At 57.5% G+C, this 17437-nt stretch overlaps 1 protein-coding gene and 1 non-coding gene across 2 annotated transcripts; both read left to right on the top strand.

The window, feature by feature from the left end:
- Positions 1-1520: 1520 nt before the first annotated feature.
- Positions 1521-10520, top strand: GLUL (glutamate-ammonia ligase). Its single transcript, XM_056108145.1, has 6 exons — positions 1521-1699; positions 3487-3648; positions 6354-6500; positions 6639-6766; positions 7285-7484; positions 9535-10520. The coding sequence occupies exons 1-6, from the start codon at positions 1534-1536 to the stop codon at positions 9851-9853; spliced, it is 1122 nt and encodes a 373-aa protein (XP_055964120.1). The 5' UTR covers positions 1521-1533; the 3' UTR covers positions 9854-10520.
- Positions 10521-16868: 6348 nt separating this feature from the next.
- Positions 16869-16975, top strand: LOC130017447 (U6 spliceosomal RNA). Its single transcript, XR_008791406.1, has one exon. It is a non-coding gene; the product is annotated as a U6 spliceosomal RNA (small nuclear RNA).
- The last annotated feature ends 462 nt before the right edge of the window (positions 16976-17437 follow it).

Here is a 17437-nt window from a genome sequence, read left to right as displayed (position 1 = left end):
GGGGGGTTGGTGGCTGCCGAGACCCTGGCCTGTGCCAGTTCCTGGGGTCTGGGCAGCTGAGGGCCCAAAGCAGGGGGTTTGTCCACAGGGCTTGCGGGCTGGTCCTCTGGGGGCTCAGACACCCGGAAATTAGGGAAATTGGGGAGTAACATGCAGAGTGGGGGTCGGTCCTTAGGGCTGACTCCCGGCTCTGTGCTCAGGGCTCACTCCTGGCTCTATTCTGGGGGCTGACTCCCGGCTCTGTGCTCAGGGCTGACTTCTGACTCTGTGCTCAGGGCTCACTCCTGGCTCTGTGCTCAGATCTGACTCCCGGCTCTGTGCTCAGGGTAGACTCCTGACTCTGTGCTCAGGGCTGACTCCCGGGAAGCTCATACAAGCTGTACCATTTAAATCCAGCCTCCAGCATTTAAATCTTCCAGCCCTCCGATTTCCTCGTACCATAGAAATGGTTTTTAGTGTTTGTTTTGGGGGGGCCTGAGGAATTATCCAAACTGGTGGCTCACAGCCGGGAGAAATCCCAGCCCTCCAGGCCTCCCTCTGCTGCCTCGGTGTCTGAGATCTTGTTCCAGAAACTTGGGCAACTTTGGGATTTCCTGGGTTTCTTAGCATAATAAATGACCCCACCCGTCCCACCAGCCCTCCGCCCAAAGCATGGTAATAATCCTAATCCTAATTTGAGGGGAAGAAACTTGGGTGGGGGGGCTGGAGCGATAGCACAGCGGGGAGGGCGTTGGCCTGGCACGCGGCCGACCTGGGTTCGATCCTCGGCGTCCCATAGGGTCCCCCCGAGCACTGCCAGGAGTGATTCCTGAGTATCGCCGGGTGGGACCCAAGAAGCAAAAATTAAAAAAAAAAAATCTTGCGAGGCCAGAGTGATAGTCCAGCAGGGAGGGCCTTTGCCTTGCATGGGGCCGACCCAGGTTCAGTTACCGCCACCCCATACCGTCCCCCCCATGAGTCCCTGACAGCAGTCAGGAAGGATTCCTGCTCACAGAGGCATGCCCAGAAACCAAAGTAAATAAGTAAGCAAACAAACAAACAAAAAAATCTTAAAATTCTGGGGGCTGGAGCCTCGGGTTCAATTCCCGGTATCCCCTAGGGTCCCCCGAGCCCCTCCAGGCATGATTCCTGAGTGCAGAGCCAGGAGTCAGCCCTGAGCATCTCCTGGTGGGACCCAAAAAGCAAAATAATAATAAAATAATAATATCTGGCCCATCACCCAGTTCAGCACCTTGATCAATATCTGATCCATCCATAGGGGCTGGAGCGATAGCACAGTGGGCAAGGCATTTGCCTGGCTTGCAGCTGACCTGGGTTCGATCCCCAGCATCCCATAGGGTCCCCTGAGCACCGCCAGGAGTGATCCCTGAGCATCGCCGGGTGTGGCCCAAAAAGCAAAAAAAAAAAAAAAAAATTTTTGAATTCCCTTCCAGGTGGTGTCAGGAGCGCCCGGGCCCTGCTCCTGGGTCCGAGGGGCTTCACGAGGGGCTTCATGGTGTCTCTCTTCCCCCGCCCCGCAGGACATCGTCCAGCATGGCCACGTCCACCAGCTCCCACCTCAATAAAGGCATCAAACAGATGTACATGAGCTTGCCCCAAGGGGACAAGGTGCAGGCCATGTACATCTGGATCGACGGCACCGGGGAGGGGCTGCGTTGCAAGACCCGGACCCTCGACTGTGAGCCCAAGAGCGTGGAAGGTGAGTGGGTGCGGGGGGGGGGGGAGTGGCCTGGGAGTGACACCGCCGCCCCAGGTCCGATGGCTACGCCTGAGGTCTGTGGGACACTTAAACAAGTGTCCTCTGCAAGCCAGGCCGCCTCAGGAGGGCAGATTCAGGCGCGGGCTGGGGGCTTTGAGGGGGAGCTTGACCCCGGCAGGGTGCCCCGGGGAACCCAGTTCGCAAACCCACTGCTCCGAGCTGCTTGACAAACTCAGGGACTCAGTTCGTACCACATCTGGGTGGGTGCAAAACACTCTTGGCCCTGGGCCCTGGGTGGGGGGTGGGGGCAGGGGAAGGGGGGCTTCCAGACACGGTTCCAGTCCTGGGCCAAGCCAGCTAGCAACGCTCAGAATGGCCCTGGCCACCCCCGCCGGGGCCGCACCTGGTGGTGTTCAGGGGGGAACCAGGTGCCAGCCGGGATTAAAACGGGGTTGGTGGCCCGCAAGTCATGTGACCTTAGCCCTGGGACTCTCTCCAACCCCTTTTTCTTTTGGGAGGGGTGGGGTGGGTGGGTGTGTGCCCTGCCCAGCCTGGCTGGAGCCCATTGGGCCTTTGCCCAGAGGTGTTCCTGAGGCCACGATTGGACCCCACGCCCAGGATCGAACTTTAGACAGGAAGTGCTCCCAGCATGAGGTGCTCGGACAGGCAGTGCTCCCAGCATGGGTGCTAAGACAAGAAGTGCTGTCAGCACAGGAGTGCTCCCAGCATGAGGTGCTTGGACAGGAAGTGCTCCCAGCATGGGTGCGTGGAGAGGGGTGCTCCCAGCATCAGGTGTGCAGACAGGGAGTGCTCCCAGCACCTGTCCTCCTGCCTTGGTGGGAGGCGTGGAGGGGGTGTCGGCTGCGGCTCCCAGCATGGGTGCGTGATTAGGAGTGCTCCCAGCATGGGTGCTGAGACAAGAAGTGCTTCCAGCATGAGGTGTTCAGACGTAAAGTGCTCCCAGCCTGAGATGTTTGGGCAGGAAGTGCTCCCAGCATGGGTGCGTGGACAGGAATGCTCCCAGCATGAGGTGCTCAGATAGGAAGTGCTCCCAGCATAGGTGCTCAAACGGGAGTGCTCCCAGCATGAGGTGCTTGGACAGGGAGTGCTCCCAGCATGAGTCCTACGACAGAAAGTGCTCCCAGCATGATGTGCTTGGACAGGAGTGCTCCCAGCATGGGTGCGTGGACAGGAGTGCTCCCAGCATGAGGTGCTCAGATAGGAAGTGCTCCCAACATGGGTGCTGAGACAAGAGGTGCTCCCAGCATGGGTGCTTGGACAGGAAGTGCTCCCAGAATGAGGTTCTCAGATAGGAAATGCTCCCAGCATGGATGCTTGAACAGGAAGTGCTCCCAGCATGGTGCTCAGGAAGTGCTCCCATATTGGTTGCTAGGACAGGGGTGGGTGCTCCCAGCATGGGTGCTTGGACAGGAGTGCTCCCAGAACTGGTGCTCCGACAAGTGCCCCCAGCAGGGTGCTCAGGAAGTGCTCCCAGTAAGTAGGGTGCTAAGACAAGTGCTCCCAGCATGGGTGCTAAGAGAGGAAGTGCTCCCATACTGGTTGCTCAGACAGGAAGTGCTCCCAGTGGATGCTTGAACAGAAAGTGCTCCCAGCATGGTGCTCGGGCAGGAAGTGCTCCCAGCACCTGGCCTCCCGGACTTGGTGGGGGGCGTGGAGGAGGGTGTCGGCTGCTGGGGGGTCGCGTGGGGCTGCCCTGGCTCCTGGGAGGCCCCCCACCCCCGCACTCTGTCCTCCTCACCCCTGCGTGCTCCCCTTCCCCCGCCCAGAGTTGCCCGAGTGGAACTTCGACGGGTCGAGCACCTTCCAGTCGGAAGGGTCCAACAGCGACATGTACCTGGTCCCGGCCGCCATGTTCCGGGACCCTTTCCGGAAGGACCCCAACAAGCTGGTGTTCTGCGAGGTCTTCAAGTACAACCGGAAGCCGGCAGGTAGGTCTGGGCGGGGGGCAAGGGGGAGAGGGAGCTGGGATCTTCCACAAGGGGCCGGGGGAGGGGCCGTCTCAGACCCAGTTCTGGGGGCTCACCTGAGAGGCAGCACAGCGGGGAGGGCGTTGGCCTGGCATGCGGCCGACCCGGGTTCGATCCCCAGCATCCCACAGGGTCCCCCGAGCACCGCCAGGAATGATTCCTGAGTGCATGAGCTGGGAGTCAGCCCTGAGCATCGCCGAGTGGGACCCAAAAAGCAAAACAATAATAATAATAATAATATCTGGTCCGTCATCCAGTTCAGTACCTTGATCAATATCTGATCCATTCATAGAGGCTGGAGCAATAGCACAGCGGGGAGGGCGTTGCCTGGTGCGTGGCTGACCCGGGTTCGATCCCCGCCATCCCCGAGGGTCCCCCAAGCACCGCCAGGAGTGATTCCTGAGTGCAGAGCCCGGAGTCAGCCCTGAGCATCGCCGGGTGGGACCCAAAAGGCCAAAATAATAATATTAGCAATAGTAATAATAATAAGAGTCATGGGACTGGACAGATAGCACAGCGGGGAGGGCATTGGCCTGGCACGCGGCCGGCCCGGGTTCGATCCCCGGCATCCCTTAGGGTCCCCCGAGCACCGCCAGGAGGGATTCCTGAGTGCAGAGCCGGGAGTCAGCCCTGAGCATCGCCAGGTGGGACCCAAGAAGCAAAATAATAATAATAATAATAATAATAATATCTGGTCTATCACCCGGTTCAGCACCTTGATCGATAACTGATCCATCCATAGGGGCTGGAGCGATAGCACAGCGGGGAGGGTGTTGGCCTGCCACATGGCCGATCCGGGTTCAATCCCTGGCATCCCCTAGTGTCCTCCGAGCACCGCCAGGAGTGATCCCTGAGTGCAGAGCCGGGAGTCAGCCACGTATGGGCAAAACAAACAAAGCCCATTTCCACAGTCTCTCTCTCTCTCTCTCTCTCTCTCTCTCTCTCTCTGCCTGGCCTCCGACGGTGGCTTCTTCCCCAGATCCTCCCCGACACTCCTCCCTGCGTGTCCCGGAGGCTCAGAGGGGTCACTTGGGGAGGTCGGTCGCATTTCCTATTTGCGGGGTTGAGTGACCCCCGACCCCGTGACCCACGGGCATCGCCCTGAGTTTGCAGTGGGGAAAGGAAATCCGTCTGTCTCCATTGGCATGGGGGGGTTCTGTGGGGTCACATGAGCCGAGCCTGTGCCAGGGGGGGCGGGCAGGGGGCTTCTGTCCCCACCACTGGCCTCGGTGGTCTGAGCCCGGCAGACCCCAACACCCTCCCCGTCCCCCTCCACCTCCTCCCCGGCCGGAACTGCATGCGGGTTTGGTCTCTTGGCTCCCAGCTGCCCGCCTGGTGGAAGGTTTGGCTTCCTGGTGGAGGCGGCGGGTGCTTCCTCCCTGCGCCCAGGGCAGCTTTGGAAAGTCTCTGGTTAGCTCCCGGTGGTCGAAAGGGGGGGGATGAGGGGCCGAGCACTGGAGCCCGGGGAGACGGGAGCGGCCAGACGCTCTCCTGGTGGCTGCAACTGCACAGATGGAAAGTTCCAGTACACCCAGTCTGGGCTGTTTGCAGAGACTCTGGAGTGGGTCCTTTTGCAGTTGGGGTGGGGTGGGGAGAGAGAGAGACAGAGAAAAAGAGAAAACGGGAGAGAGAGAGAGAAGAGAGATCAGTGGACGCCTGGGTCCCCTCCCTGACCCCAACGCTCCCCTGAGCCCGGGCCGCAGCCCTGAGGGTCTAAGAATGACCCCCGAGCTCCGCAGGAGTGAGCACTGTTTGGAAAGTTCCTTCCGGACCCAAAACTGTTAGCAGAGGCTTCACTCTGGCCTCTGCGTGCTCCTCTCCCTGTCAGGAGCACTTAGTTGAGAGCCCGGCCTTCCAGTCTGGGCGCTGCCAGGAAGGGGGATTCTCCGGAGGAGGAGGAGGAGGAGGAGGAGGAGGAGGAGGAGGAGGAGGAGGAGGAACCGTCCATCGGGCGCTAAGTGCCCCAGGACCCCTGGGATGCAAGTGTGACTCGAAGGGGCTGAAGCCCCCGCCCCACCCCACCCCCAACCTTTGCTCCGGGCCTGCAGGTAAGGGCAAAGGGCTCCAGGCCGGCTTTAGTTAGTTATTTGTTTATTAATTTATTTGGCTTTGGGGTCCCACCCGGCGATGCTCGGGGCTGACTCCCGGCTCTGCACTCAGGAATCACTCCTGGCGGTGCTCGGGGGACCCTAGGGGATGCCGGGGATCGAACCCGGGTCGGCCACGTGCCAGGCCAACGCCCTCCCTGCTGTGCTATCACTCCGGCCCCTCAGTTGGTAACTCTTAAGATAATGTCATCAATGTACAATGAATGAAAGACCTAACTGCACATTTTTATTTTTATTAAGTATATCTGAAGATAGTTGGTTTATTTTGGGCGTCACACCCAGGGATGCTCGGGGCTGGCTCCGGGCTCTGCACTCTGGGATCACTCCTGGCGGTGCTCAGGGGACCCTAGGGGATGCCGGGGATCGAACCCGGGTCGGCCGCGTGCCAGGCCAACGCCCTCCCGGCTGTCTTCCATCACCCCAGCCCCCCACCTCCCGACTTCAGTTCGAGCCACAGATCCGTTCCTATTTCTGAGTCACCCCAAACCCCTGCACCTCCCGCCGTGTCCCCCCGCCCCCGCCCCGGGCTGCTCCTCACGCAGTGCTCCCCTTGGCTAGAGACCAACCTGAGACACACCTGCAAGCGTATCATGGACATGGTGAGCAACCAGCACCCGTGGTTCGGGATGGAGCAGGAGTACACACTCATGGGCACCGACGGGCACCCCTTCGGCTGGCCCTCCAACGGCTTCCCCGGGCCCCAAGGTAAGGCCGGGCGGAGGAGGGGCGTCTCTTTGGAGGGGACCCACTTCCGGGGCGCCTGGAGGGACCTTAGGGTCCAGGAGGGGGGAGTCCCAGAGCACGCGGGACCCCCACCTGAGCGCCACTCTCTGCCCCCCCCAGGTCCCTACTACTGCGGCGTGGGGTCCGACAAGGCTTACGGGCGCGACATCGTGGAGGCGCATTACCGGGCCTGCCTCTACGCTGGCATCAAGATCGGGGGGACCAACGCCGAGGTGATGCCCGCCCAGGTAACTCCCCGCTGCCCCCGACCCTCACGGGCCACTTCCGGTGGACCCCGTGGGGGATTTTCCAGCTTGCTGAGGGGTCCTGGCGCCAAGCGGGGCAGGGGCTGGGGGAATTGGCCAGCAGGGAGGGCACTTGGCCTGGCCCGGGTTCGATCGCCGGCATCCCCAAGGGTTCCCCTCCCACCCCTGGGCACCGCCAGGAATGATTCCTGAGCACAGGGCCCGGAGTCACCCTGGAACATCGCCGGATGTGGCCCAAAAGGCAAAAAAGAAAAATAAAATAAAATAAAATAGGGGCTGGAGAGATAGCACAGCGAGGAAGGCGTTTGCCTGGCACGCGGCCGACCCGGGTTCGATTCCCAGCATCCCATAGGGTCCCCTGAGCACCACCAGGGGTGATTCCTGAGTGCAGAGCCAGGAGTCAGCCCTGGGCATTGCCGGGAGTGACCCAAAAAGCAAATATAAATAAAATAGTGGGGTTCAAGGTTATGAGACGGGCTGACGGCCCCTCTGCCCCGCAGTGGGAGTTCCAGATCGGACCCTGCGAAGGGATCGACATGGGAGACCACCTCTGGGTGGCCCGTTTCATCTTGCACCGCGTGTGTGAGGATTTCGGGGTGATCGCCACCTTCGACCCCAAGCCCATCCCCGGGAACTGGAACGGGGCCGGCTGCCACACCAACTTCAGCACCAAGGCCATGCGCGAGGACAACGGGCTGAAGTGAGTGACGCGACCCCCAACCCCCCAACACACACACACACACACACACACACACACACACACACACTCATGTGTTTGTTCTTGGTGAGAATTAGGGTCCCGGTTCCAGGCCCCCCGTGGCTTCCAGACCGTCTTCGGAGGCTGCTGAATTTTTTCTCTTGGAAAAGGATGAATGGGGACCGTAGTGATAGCCCAGCGGGGAGGGCATTGGCCTGGCACGCGGCCGACCCGGGTTCGATCCCCGGCATCCCATAGGGTCCCCCGAGCACCGCCAGGAGTGACCCCTGAGCACAGAGCTGGGAGTCAGCCCTGTGCACCGCTGGGGTGGGACCCAAGACAAAAATAATGAATTCTAGGGCCTGGAGCTTAGTCCGGGGGGCGGAGGGTGCTTGCCTGGCTGGTGTGAAGTCTGATCCCCAGCACCCTATAGGGTCCCATGAGCCCCGCCAGGAGTCCCTTGAGCACAGAGGAGCGAGGAGTGAACATGACGCATTACTTTCTTGCGGGTGTGAGGGTCCAGCTGATGGGCTAGTAGCTGGATTAGGATTAGGCCCTGGAGGGATAGTAGGCCAGGGTGCGTGTGTGTGAGAGAGAGAGAGAGAGAGAGAGAGAGAGAGAGAGAGAGAGAGAGAGAGAGAGAGAGAGAGCGGGGACCCTGGACAACCTGGGCCAGTTCTGGGTCTGTGTGTGTGTGTGTGTGTCTGTCTGTGTGTGTGTGTCTTTCCTTTGGACAACCTGGTCCAGTCCTCTGTGTGTGTGTGTGTGTGTGTGTGTGTGTGTGTGTGTGTGTGTGTGTGAGAGAGAGAGAGAGAGAGCTGGGACCCTGGACAACCCGGGCCAGTTCTATGTGTGCGTGTGTGTGTGTCTTTCCCTTGGACAACCTGGGCCAGTCCTGTGTGTGTGTGTGTGTGTGTGTGTGTGTGTGCCGGGACCCTGGACAACCTGGGCGAATCCCGTGTGTGTGTGTGTGTGTGTGTGTGTGTGTGTGTGAGAGAGAGAAAGAGAGAGAGAGAGAGATGGGACCCTGGACAACTCGGGCCAGTTCTGTGTGTGTGTGTGTGTGTGTGCCGGGACCCTGGACAACCTGGGCGAATCCCGTGTGTGTGTGTGTGTGTGTGTGTGTGTGTGTGTGTGTGTGTGTGTGTGAGAGAGAAAGAGAGAGAGAGAGAGATGGGACCCTGGACAACCCGGGCCAGTTCTGTGTGTGTGTGTGTGTGTGTGTGTGTGCCGGGACCCTGGACAACCTGGGCGAATCCCGTGTGTGTGTGTGTGTGTGTGTGTGTGTGTGTGTGTGTGTGAGAGAAAGAGAGAGAGAGAGAGATGGGACCCTGGACAACCCGGGCCAGTTCTGTGTGTGTGTGTGTGTGTGTGTGTGCCGGGACCCTGGACAACCTGGGCGAATCCCGTGTGTGTGTGTGTGTGAGAGAGAGAGAGAGAGAAAGAGAGAGAGAGAGAGATGGAACCCTGGACAACCCGGGCCAGTTCTGTGTGTGTGTGTGTGTGTGTGTGTGTGTGTGTGTGTGTGTGAGAGAGAGAGAGAGAGATGGAACCCTGGACAACCCGGGCCAGTTCTGTGTGTGTGTGTGTGTGTGTGTGTGTGTGTGTGTGTGTTTGTCTTTCCCTTGGACAACCTGGGCCAGTCCTGTGTGTGTGTGTGTGTGTGTGTGTGTGTGTGTGTGTGTGTGTGTGAGATCACCCAAAGCACAGAGTGGCAGAGTTTCTACCTACTCGCCATGCACACGGCCCACACGGGCCGGTTCCCTGTCACCATGGGGGGCCCCCTGCTAGCAGCAGTGGGAGGGATCTTCAAAGAAGTGGCCGACCGGGTTCGATCCCCGACATCCCCTAGGGTCCCCTGAGCACCGCCAGGAGTGATTCCTGAGCGCAGAGCCAGGAGTCAGCCCCGAGCATCGCCGGGTGGGACCCCAAAGCAAAAAAAAAAAACCCAAAAAACACATGAACACAACTTTCCGTGGGACCTGCTACTTTGCCTGGGCTCCCCGGAGACCCCGTGGCCACGCCCGAATGCCCCCTGTCTCCCACCCCCCAGGTTCATCGAGGAGGCCATCGAGCGACTGAGCAAGCGTCACCAGTACCACATCCGGGCCTACGACCCCAAGGGGGGCCTGGACAACGCCCGGCGCCTGACGGGCTTCCACGAGACCTCCAACATCAACGACTTCTCGGCGGGCGTGGCCAACCGGGGCGCCAGCATCCGCATCCCCCGGACTGTGGGCCAGGAGAAACGCGGCTACTTCGAGGACCGCCGCCCGTCGGCCAACTGCGACCCCTTCTCGGTGACCGAGGCCATCGTCCGCACCTGCCTGCTCAACGAGACCGGGGAAGAGCCCTTCCAGTACAAGAACTAAAACGGACTCGAGCCACACGCCGCGTCCACCCCCAATTCCATCCGTCCCTCCTCCCTTCCCAGCCTGGTCCTCCCCGCCTCCAATAGCCATAATTTGAAAAGTTTGGGTTCCTCTCGGGTCTTTGGTTTTTCCCCTCTTTGAGCTCGCTTGGGGCTGCAGGTAGAGGCCCTCAACTCCTAAACTCACCGCCGAACCCGCAGATTTCCTCTCACTGAACTTTCTAGGAAAAAAAAAGCGTTAATTGGGGGAGGGCGGGGGGAATCTTTTAACCACTGGCCTCAGGGCTGTGCCACTGTCTGGAACCTGGGGTGTGAGGGGGGCTTCTCTCTCTCTCTCTCTCTCTCTCTCTCTCTCTCTCTCCCAGGACTGCTCAAAAAGGGAGGAATGTCCTCCTCAGGTGGGGAGGTAGGGGTCACACTGATTTCCTTATAGGCCGAGATGTGAACCCCCTCCCCCCAACCCAACCCACCCCCTTTTCTCCGCTTGAAGGCCCGGTGCCAAGGCAGACGACAAGGACGATTAGTTCTACCTGTGAAGAAAGAAGAAGAAAAAAAAATCTCTAAGCTTGCCTCCCTCCCCACTGCCCAGTTTCTAACCCCCAGAGCAGAGTAGTATTTTTATATTTAAATGTGAAAACAAAAAAATTATATCTGCGGCTGTGTGTGGACATGTGTGCTTTTCTTTTCTTTCGTTCTGTTGGTCTGCCCACCCAAGAGGGGCCCAAACCGTTCTGGTTGGTCGGTGGTGAGGGCGGCGGGGAGGGAAGGGGGTGGTCCCTGGACAAAACGCACCTGGGAAGTCTTCTCTCACCTTCCAGGGGTGCAGAGGACCCGGGAACAGGTGGCGGGGGTGGGTCCCGCAGTTGGGGGCCTCAAAACTTAAGCATCCGGTTGACAAAAGGGCGTTTTTGTTTTGTCTTGGTTTGTTTTTGCTTTTTGGGGCGATGCTCAGGGCTGACTCCTGGCTCTGCACTCAAGAATCGCTTCTGGCGGTGCTCGGGGGACCCTCGGGGATGCCGGGATCGAACCCGGGTCGGCCGCGTGGCAGGCAGACGCCCTCCCCTCTGTCCTATAATCGCCCTGGTCCTCTGCCGAGTTTTCTGAGGCCTCTGACAAAGCTTCCTTCTCTCTTTCCTTTCTCCTCCCCTCCCCCCGTTTCTTGGTAAACCAGTTGGGGGCCGGCACTGAGCACTGAGTCCGCGAACACTTTGTCACTGGGTGACGTCTGATGATCCAACGAACAACGTCTTTTCCTTCGTGGGGATTTCAGGGCGGGGGATGGGATATTATTTTTTCCCCTCTGGTAATAAGAGCCTCCCCTCCCCCGCCCCGGTGTTCCGGGCTGTTTGGGCCAAGGCTGTCGCTCCTTCCCGGCTCGGCTCCGCCTAGCTCCTTACAGTTTGTGTGGCATGAGATAACTCCTGTAAACAAGCTCCGAGAACCGCCCAAGGCCCCTATAAATCTCCCGAGCACTCATGGCATCGCTGCCCGTTCAGCCTCGGTGCTGTGTCATTTGAACTTCCTCCAGGTCGCTTTGGACAATTTCTTTAAAAAAATTTTTTATTTTATTTTGGCTTTTTGGGGAACCACCCGGCAATGCTCAGGGCTGACTCCCGGCTCATGCACTCAGGAATCACTCCTGGCTGGTGCTCTGGGGACCCTAGGGGATGCCGGGGATCGAACCCGGGTCGGCCGTGTGCAAGGCCAATGCCCTACCCGCTGGACTATCACTGCACAATTTATTTTATTTTTTTATTTTTATTTATTTTTTTGCTTTTTGGGTCCCACCCGGCGATGCTCAGGGGTTCCTCCTGGCTCTGCACTCAGGAATCACTCCTGGCGGTGTTCGGGGGATGCTGGGAATCGAACCCGGGTTGGCTGCGTGCAAGGCCAACACCCTCCCCGCTGTGCTCTTGCTCCAGCCCCTATGGATGGATCAGATATTGATCAAGGTGCTGAACTGGGTGATGGACCCAATATTATTATTATTATTATTATTATTATTTTGCTTCTTGGGTGCCACCCGGCGATGCTCAGGGCTCACTCCCGGTTCTGCACTCAGGGATCCCTCCTGGCGGGGCTCGGGGGACCCTCGGGGATGATGCCGGGGATCGAACCCGGGTCGGCCGCGTGCAAGGCCAACGCCCCTCCCCGCCGGGCTATCACCCCAGCCCCAAGCCCCCTGCTGCTAAGTGCAGGTGCCCCCTGGCTCCTCTCTCCAGCAACCCGAGGTCTGCATCTGTTGAGTTCTGCTTCCTGCTGGCCTCTGCCCGGCTCCCAGTGAATCATCAAAACGACAAACACTGAACAGGCTGCAGCGGCCTTCCGGCTGGCTTGGCCGCCCCCCCCCCCCCAGCGCCCCGGGCCAAGCCGAGCCTCACATCAGCCCGTGACTCGCTCCTGGGGACCCCCACACTCCGCGTGGACAAGCGCTAGGCCCTGCTCCCTGTCCGTCCTGGGGCCGGAAGTTTCTTCTCCCGGTCCATCATCCCCGCACCAGCTTTGGGGGTGCTCCCCGGGGGGCCCCAGCCCCATGTTCCCCAGGGAGTTGGGGTGACAGCCGTCCCCCACCGCCAAGTGTCGGGCCTGTCCGGGCAGCCCCGAGAGGCTTCCTGGGGCCGGGGCGCCTGGCCCTTATCGGGGCTTATCTCTGGCGGCCGCTGTGCTGTGAGCGTGTTTCCCGGGAAGGCTGTCTCCTGGCACGGGTTGTGTGTGTGTGTGGAGGGGGGGGTAGGGGGGTTGCCGAGCAGGCCTGTGCTGAGGCTGACTCGAGTTTGTACCTGTTGTTGCCCGGCGGGGAGGCCTGCGGCTGCTTGCTTGGGCTGGGCTGTGTGTGTGTGTCTTTGTGTGTCTGTGTATGTGTCTGTGTGTGTATCTGTGTGTGTCTGTGTGCCTGTGTGCCTGTGTATATCTGCCTCTGTGTGTATGTGCGTGTGTGTGTCTGTGCGTGTGTGTGTCTGCGTGCCTGTGTGTCTGTGTGTGTATCTGTTTGTGTGTCTGTCTGCGCGTGTGTGTGTCTGTGTGTGTATCTGTGTGTGTACATGTCTATGTCTGTGTCTGTATGCGTGTCTGTGTGAGTCTGTGTGTGTGCATGTATGTGTGTATCTTTGTGCGTGTGTGTCTGTGTGTGTGTCTGTATCTGTGTGTCTGTGTGCATGTGTTTTTGTGTCTGTGTGTATGTATCTGTGTGTTTGTGTATCCTTGTGCATGAATCTGTGTGCGTCTGTGTGTTTGTCTGTGTATCTCTCTGTGTGTGTCTGTGTCTGTGTGTCTCTCTGTGTACGTCTGTGTCTGTGTGTCTCTGTGCATGTCTGTGTCTGTGTGTGTCTCTGTGTGTGTCTGTGTATCTGTGTCTGTGTGCATGTGTTTGTGTGTCTGTGTATCCTTGTGCGTGTCTGTGTGTGTGTCTGTGTGTCTGTGTCTGTGTCTCTGTGTGTGTGTCTGTATGTGTGTCTCTGTGTGTGTGTGTCTGTATGTGTGTCTCTGTCTCTGTGTGTGTGTCTGTATGTGTGTCTGTGTCTGTGTCTGTGTCTGTGTCTGTGTCTGTGTGTGTGTGCGTGTGTGTGTGAGAGAGAGCGAGACAGACGGGAACCTGGGCCGCCGCCCCGTCCACCCCCGGTCCCTGGCGTGAGGGACACTGTGGTCTGCACCGAGTGTGTCTGGCCCCAAGAGGCAGCTCTCGCCCGGGTGTGCGTCCTGGGCCTCTGCAGGATCTGGGGTGGGCAGGACAGAGGCGGGGCGGCCGCGTCTCCTCCCTCCCTCGTGCCCAGGGCCCACTTTGACCCCTGGGCCCCGTCCCCCATCCCCCGAGTGTGTCTCAGGTGTTTTTTTATAGCTCATTGAACTGACGCTGGTGGTTACATGATAACTTATCAGTAACAGATTGTCCAGCCTGGCCTTAAAGGGCCAGGCCGCCTTCCGAGAGGCCGGCCTCCGTTTCCACGGCAGGTCCGCTTCCTTTCGTGCTGTTTCATTGAAGAACGAGGTGGGGGCCTGGAGCGACAGGACAGCGGGGAGGGCGTTGGCCTTGCACGCGGCTGACCCGGGTTCGATTCCCAGCATCCCCTAGGGTCCCCTGAGCACCGCCAGGAGTGAGTCCTGAGTGCAGAGCCGGGAGTCAGCCCTGAGCATGGCAGGGTGGGACCCAAGAAGCAAAATTTTACTGCTACTACTACTACTACTACTACTACTAATAATAATATCTGGTCCATCACCCAGTTCAGCACCTTGATCAATATCTGACCCATCCATAGAGGCTGGAGCAATAGCACAGCAGGGAGGGCGGTGGCCTTGCACGTGGCCGACCCGGGTTCGATCCCCAGCATCCCATATGGCCCCCCCGAGCACCGCCAGGTGTAATTCCTGAGTGCAGAGCCAGGAGTAACCCCTGTGCATTGCTGGGTGTGACCCAAAAAGCCAAGAAAAAAAAAAAAAGAACGAGTTGGGAGACAGACCAGGCTAACAGCTGTTCCAGAAAGTTCTCCCATGGCTATTGTTAAACGGGCCGAGTTCAAACCCAGATATGGGGGTTCAGAGCGATAGGAGGCCCAGCAGGGAGGGCGTTTGCCTTGCACGCGGCCGACCCGAGTTCGATTCCTTCGCCCCTCTCGGAGAGCCTGGCAAGCTCCCCGTGGCGTCTTCGAGATGCCAAACACAGTCACAACAAGTCTCGCCATGGAGACGTGACTGGTGCCCGTCCGAACAAATCGCTGAACAAGGGGACGACAGTGCTAGCACATACGGCGTCTGCCTGTCACATGCCCTGCTGGGTTTGATCCCCGGCATCCCATAGCGCTCCCGGGCAATGACAGTGTGAGGCCCTGAGCATCGCCCGTGTGGCCCCAAAACAAAAACCAAAAAGAAATATGGGGCTGGAGAGATCGCACAGCGGGGAGGGCGTTTGCCTTGCACGCGGCCGACCCGGGTTCGATTCCCAGCATCCCATAGGGTCCCCTGAGCACCGCCAGGAGTGATTCCTGAGTGCAGAGCCAGGAGGAACCCCTGTGCATCGCCAGGTGTGACCCAAAAGGCCAAAATAATAATAATAATAATAATAATAATAAAGAGTCACGGGACTAGACAGTTCAGCAGGAAGGGCGTTTGCTTTGCATGCAGCCCTGAGCACTGAGCTGGGAGTCATCCCTGAGCACTGATCCAGGAGTCAGTCCTGAGCACAGAGCCGGGAGGGACCCAAAAAGAGCCAAAAAGAGAAAAAAGAGTCAAAGCATTGTGAGGCAACCAGCTCAGAGAGTCGAATGCATGCTTGGCATACCCGAGACCCCGAGTTTGATCCCTGGGACCACCAGCATGAAAAATCCCCAGGATCCCCATTACGGGCCCCCTCCCCCCACCTCTCCCTGTCCACCACGAAGGCCCTGACCCCTCACCCCTCACCCCTGCGGCTGTCTCTTAAAGGGGAAGTGGCGTCTTATAAGGGACATGACAAACCCTACGGAAGTTTCTCAAGTTTCTCTCAGATGCTTAAACAATTCCACTTCGGGATCCATCAGAGAGATTCGCGAGGCCGTAAAAAAATGCTCTAAATTAAGATGAGCAGAGAAGAAGGTAAGTGTTGTCCTTCTATGGCCTGTCTCCAAGGCCCAACTCAGGCATATTGTGATTAACACGCAAAGCAATGATATATTAAACTAATTTGGGGTTTAAAAAAAAACCTCATGATTTATAGAGAAATCATTGACTAACCAGCAATAAAATTGATTTTTATTGAAAAAATAAGAGAGAGGGGCTGGAGCAATAGCACAGCGGGGAGGGCGTTGGCCTGGCACGCGACCGACCCGGGTTCGATTCCCAGCATCCCATATGGTCCCCTGAGCACCGCCAGGGGTAATTCCTGAGTGAAGAGCCAGAAGCAACCCCTGTGCATTGCCGGGTGTGACCCAAAAAGCAAAAAAAAAGAGAAAGATTCGCGAAACCCCACGCAAACACATATGAAGACGAGGACACACGCACTTTTGTTCGTAACGATAGTCTTCGTAAAGCCAAAAAAAAAAAAAGGAGAAACAAAATGCCCATCGACTGACAAGTTACACTGAAAAGTGTTGTGTGTATCTGTTCAATTTTATTTGGCAATGAAAATAGCATGTATGGGGCTGGAGCGATAGCTTAGCGGGTAGGGAGTTTGTCTTGCACGAGGTCGACCCAGGTTCGATTCCCAGCATCCCATATGGTCCCCTGAGCACCGCCAGGAGTTATTGCTGAGTGCAGAGCCAGGATTAACCCCTGTGCGTTGCCGGGTGTGACCCAAACAGCAAAAAAAAAAAAAAAAAAAAAAGAAAAAAGAAAGAAAGAAAATAGCGTGTATTATGGATTCGTAGTATAACATGAATGAACCTTAAAAAGAGGATAAGTTTGCAAAAGAGGCAATGGGTGACAATCCTGTTCACCATGCTTCTCCCATCCTGGGAGGATCCTTCCAACACCCTTTACTTGGTGCTCCCTTCTCTATCTGAGCTGCCTTTTCCCCTAGCATGTGTGGCTGGCCTCCAAGCCTTGGAGCAAACCTCCTGGTACTAATCTTGACCACTCTTGGGTGTTAGTCTCCCATTTTGTTACTTTCTGTTCCCCAGATGAATGCAATCTTTCTATGTCTGTCCCTCTTCAACCGTACCTCCTGGTGTTTCACTAACAAAAATTAAAAAAAAAAAAAAGTAAATGATGGAGAATGGGCACTGGTGGAGGGATGGGTACTGGATCACTGTATAACTGAAACCCAAGCACAAAAATTTGTAAGCCTACAACTGTACCTCATGCTGTCTCACTAATAAAATTTTTTTAAAAAATAAAAAAATTTTAAAAAATTAAAAAAAAAAGATAAGTGGGGCTGGAGCAATAGCACAGCGGGGAGGGCGTTGGCCTGACACACGGCTGACCTGGGTTCGATTCCCAGCATCCCTTTGGGTCCCCCCGAGCACCGCCAGGAGTAACTCCTGAGTGCAGAGCCAGGAGGAACCCCTGAGCATTGCCGGGTGGGACCAAAAAAAAAAAAAAAAGGATAAGTGCTCACTTTGACAGCACATATACTAAAATTGGAACAATGCAGAGAAGATTAGCATGGCCCCTGGGCAAGGATGACAGGCAAATTCTTGAAGCGTTTCATATTGTTGAGAGAGAGGGCAAAAGGGACTGCCCTGCCACAGAGGCGGGGTGGGGTGGAGGGGACAGGGTGGGGCTGGAGGGAGGGATGCTGGGACCATTGACAGTGGAAAATGGGCACTGGTGGAGGGATGGGTACTTGATCATTGTTTGACAGAAACGCAAGCACAAAAGTTTGTAGTCTGTGACTACCTCACGGTTGATTCACTAATAGAAAAATTTTAAAAAGTAGCATAAGCATACTGGTAATGGTGTGGTGTCAGGATTATGTCATTAAGAAACCATTAATAGGGGCTGGAGTGATAGCACAGCGGGTAGGGCGTTTACCTTGCAGGCGGCCGACCCGGGTTCGATTCCCGACATCCCATATGGTCCCCTGAGCACTGTCAGGAGTGATTCCTGAGTGCAGAGCCAGGAGTAACCCCTGAGCATCACCAGGTGTGACCCAAAAAGAAAAAAAAAGAAACAAAAA

The sequence above is a fragment of the Sorex fumeus genome, unplaced genomic scaffold (assembly GCF_029834395.1).
Source record: "Sorex fumeus unplaced genomic scaffold, SorFum_2.1 ptg000195l, whole genome shotgun sequence".
Taxonomy (NCBI): Eukaryota; Metazoa; Chordata; class Mammalia; order Eulipotyphla; family Soricidae; genus Sorex; species Sorex fumeus.
Note: the sequence above shows the minus strand (reverse complement) of the source record. Positions and strands in the feature narration are given on the sequence as shown.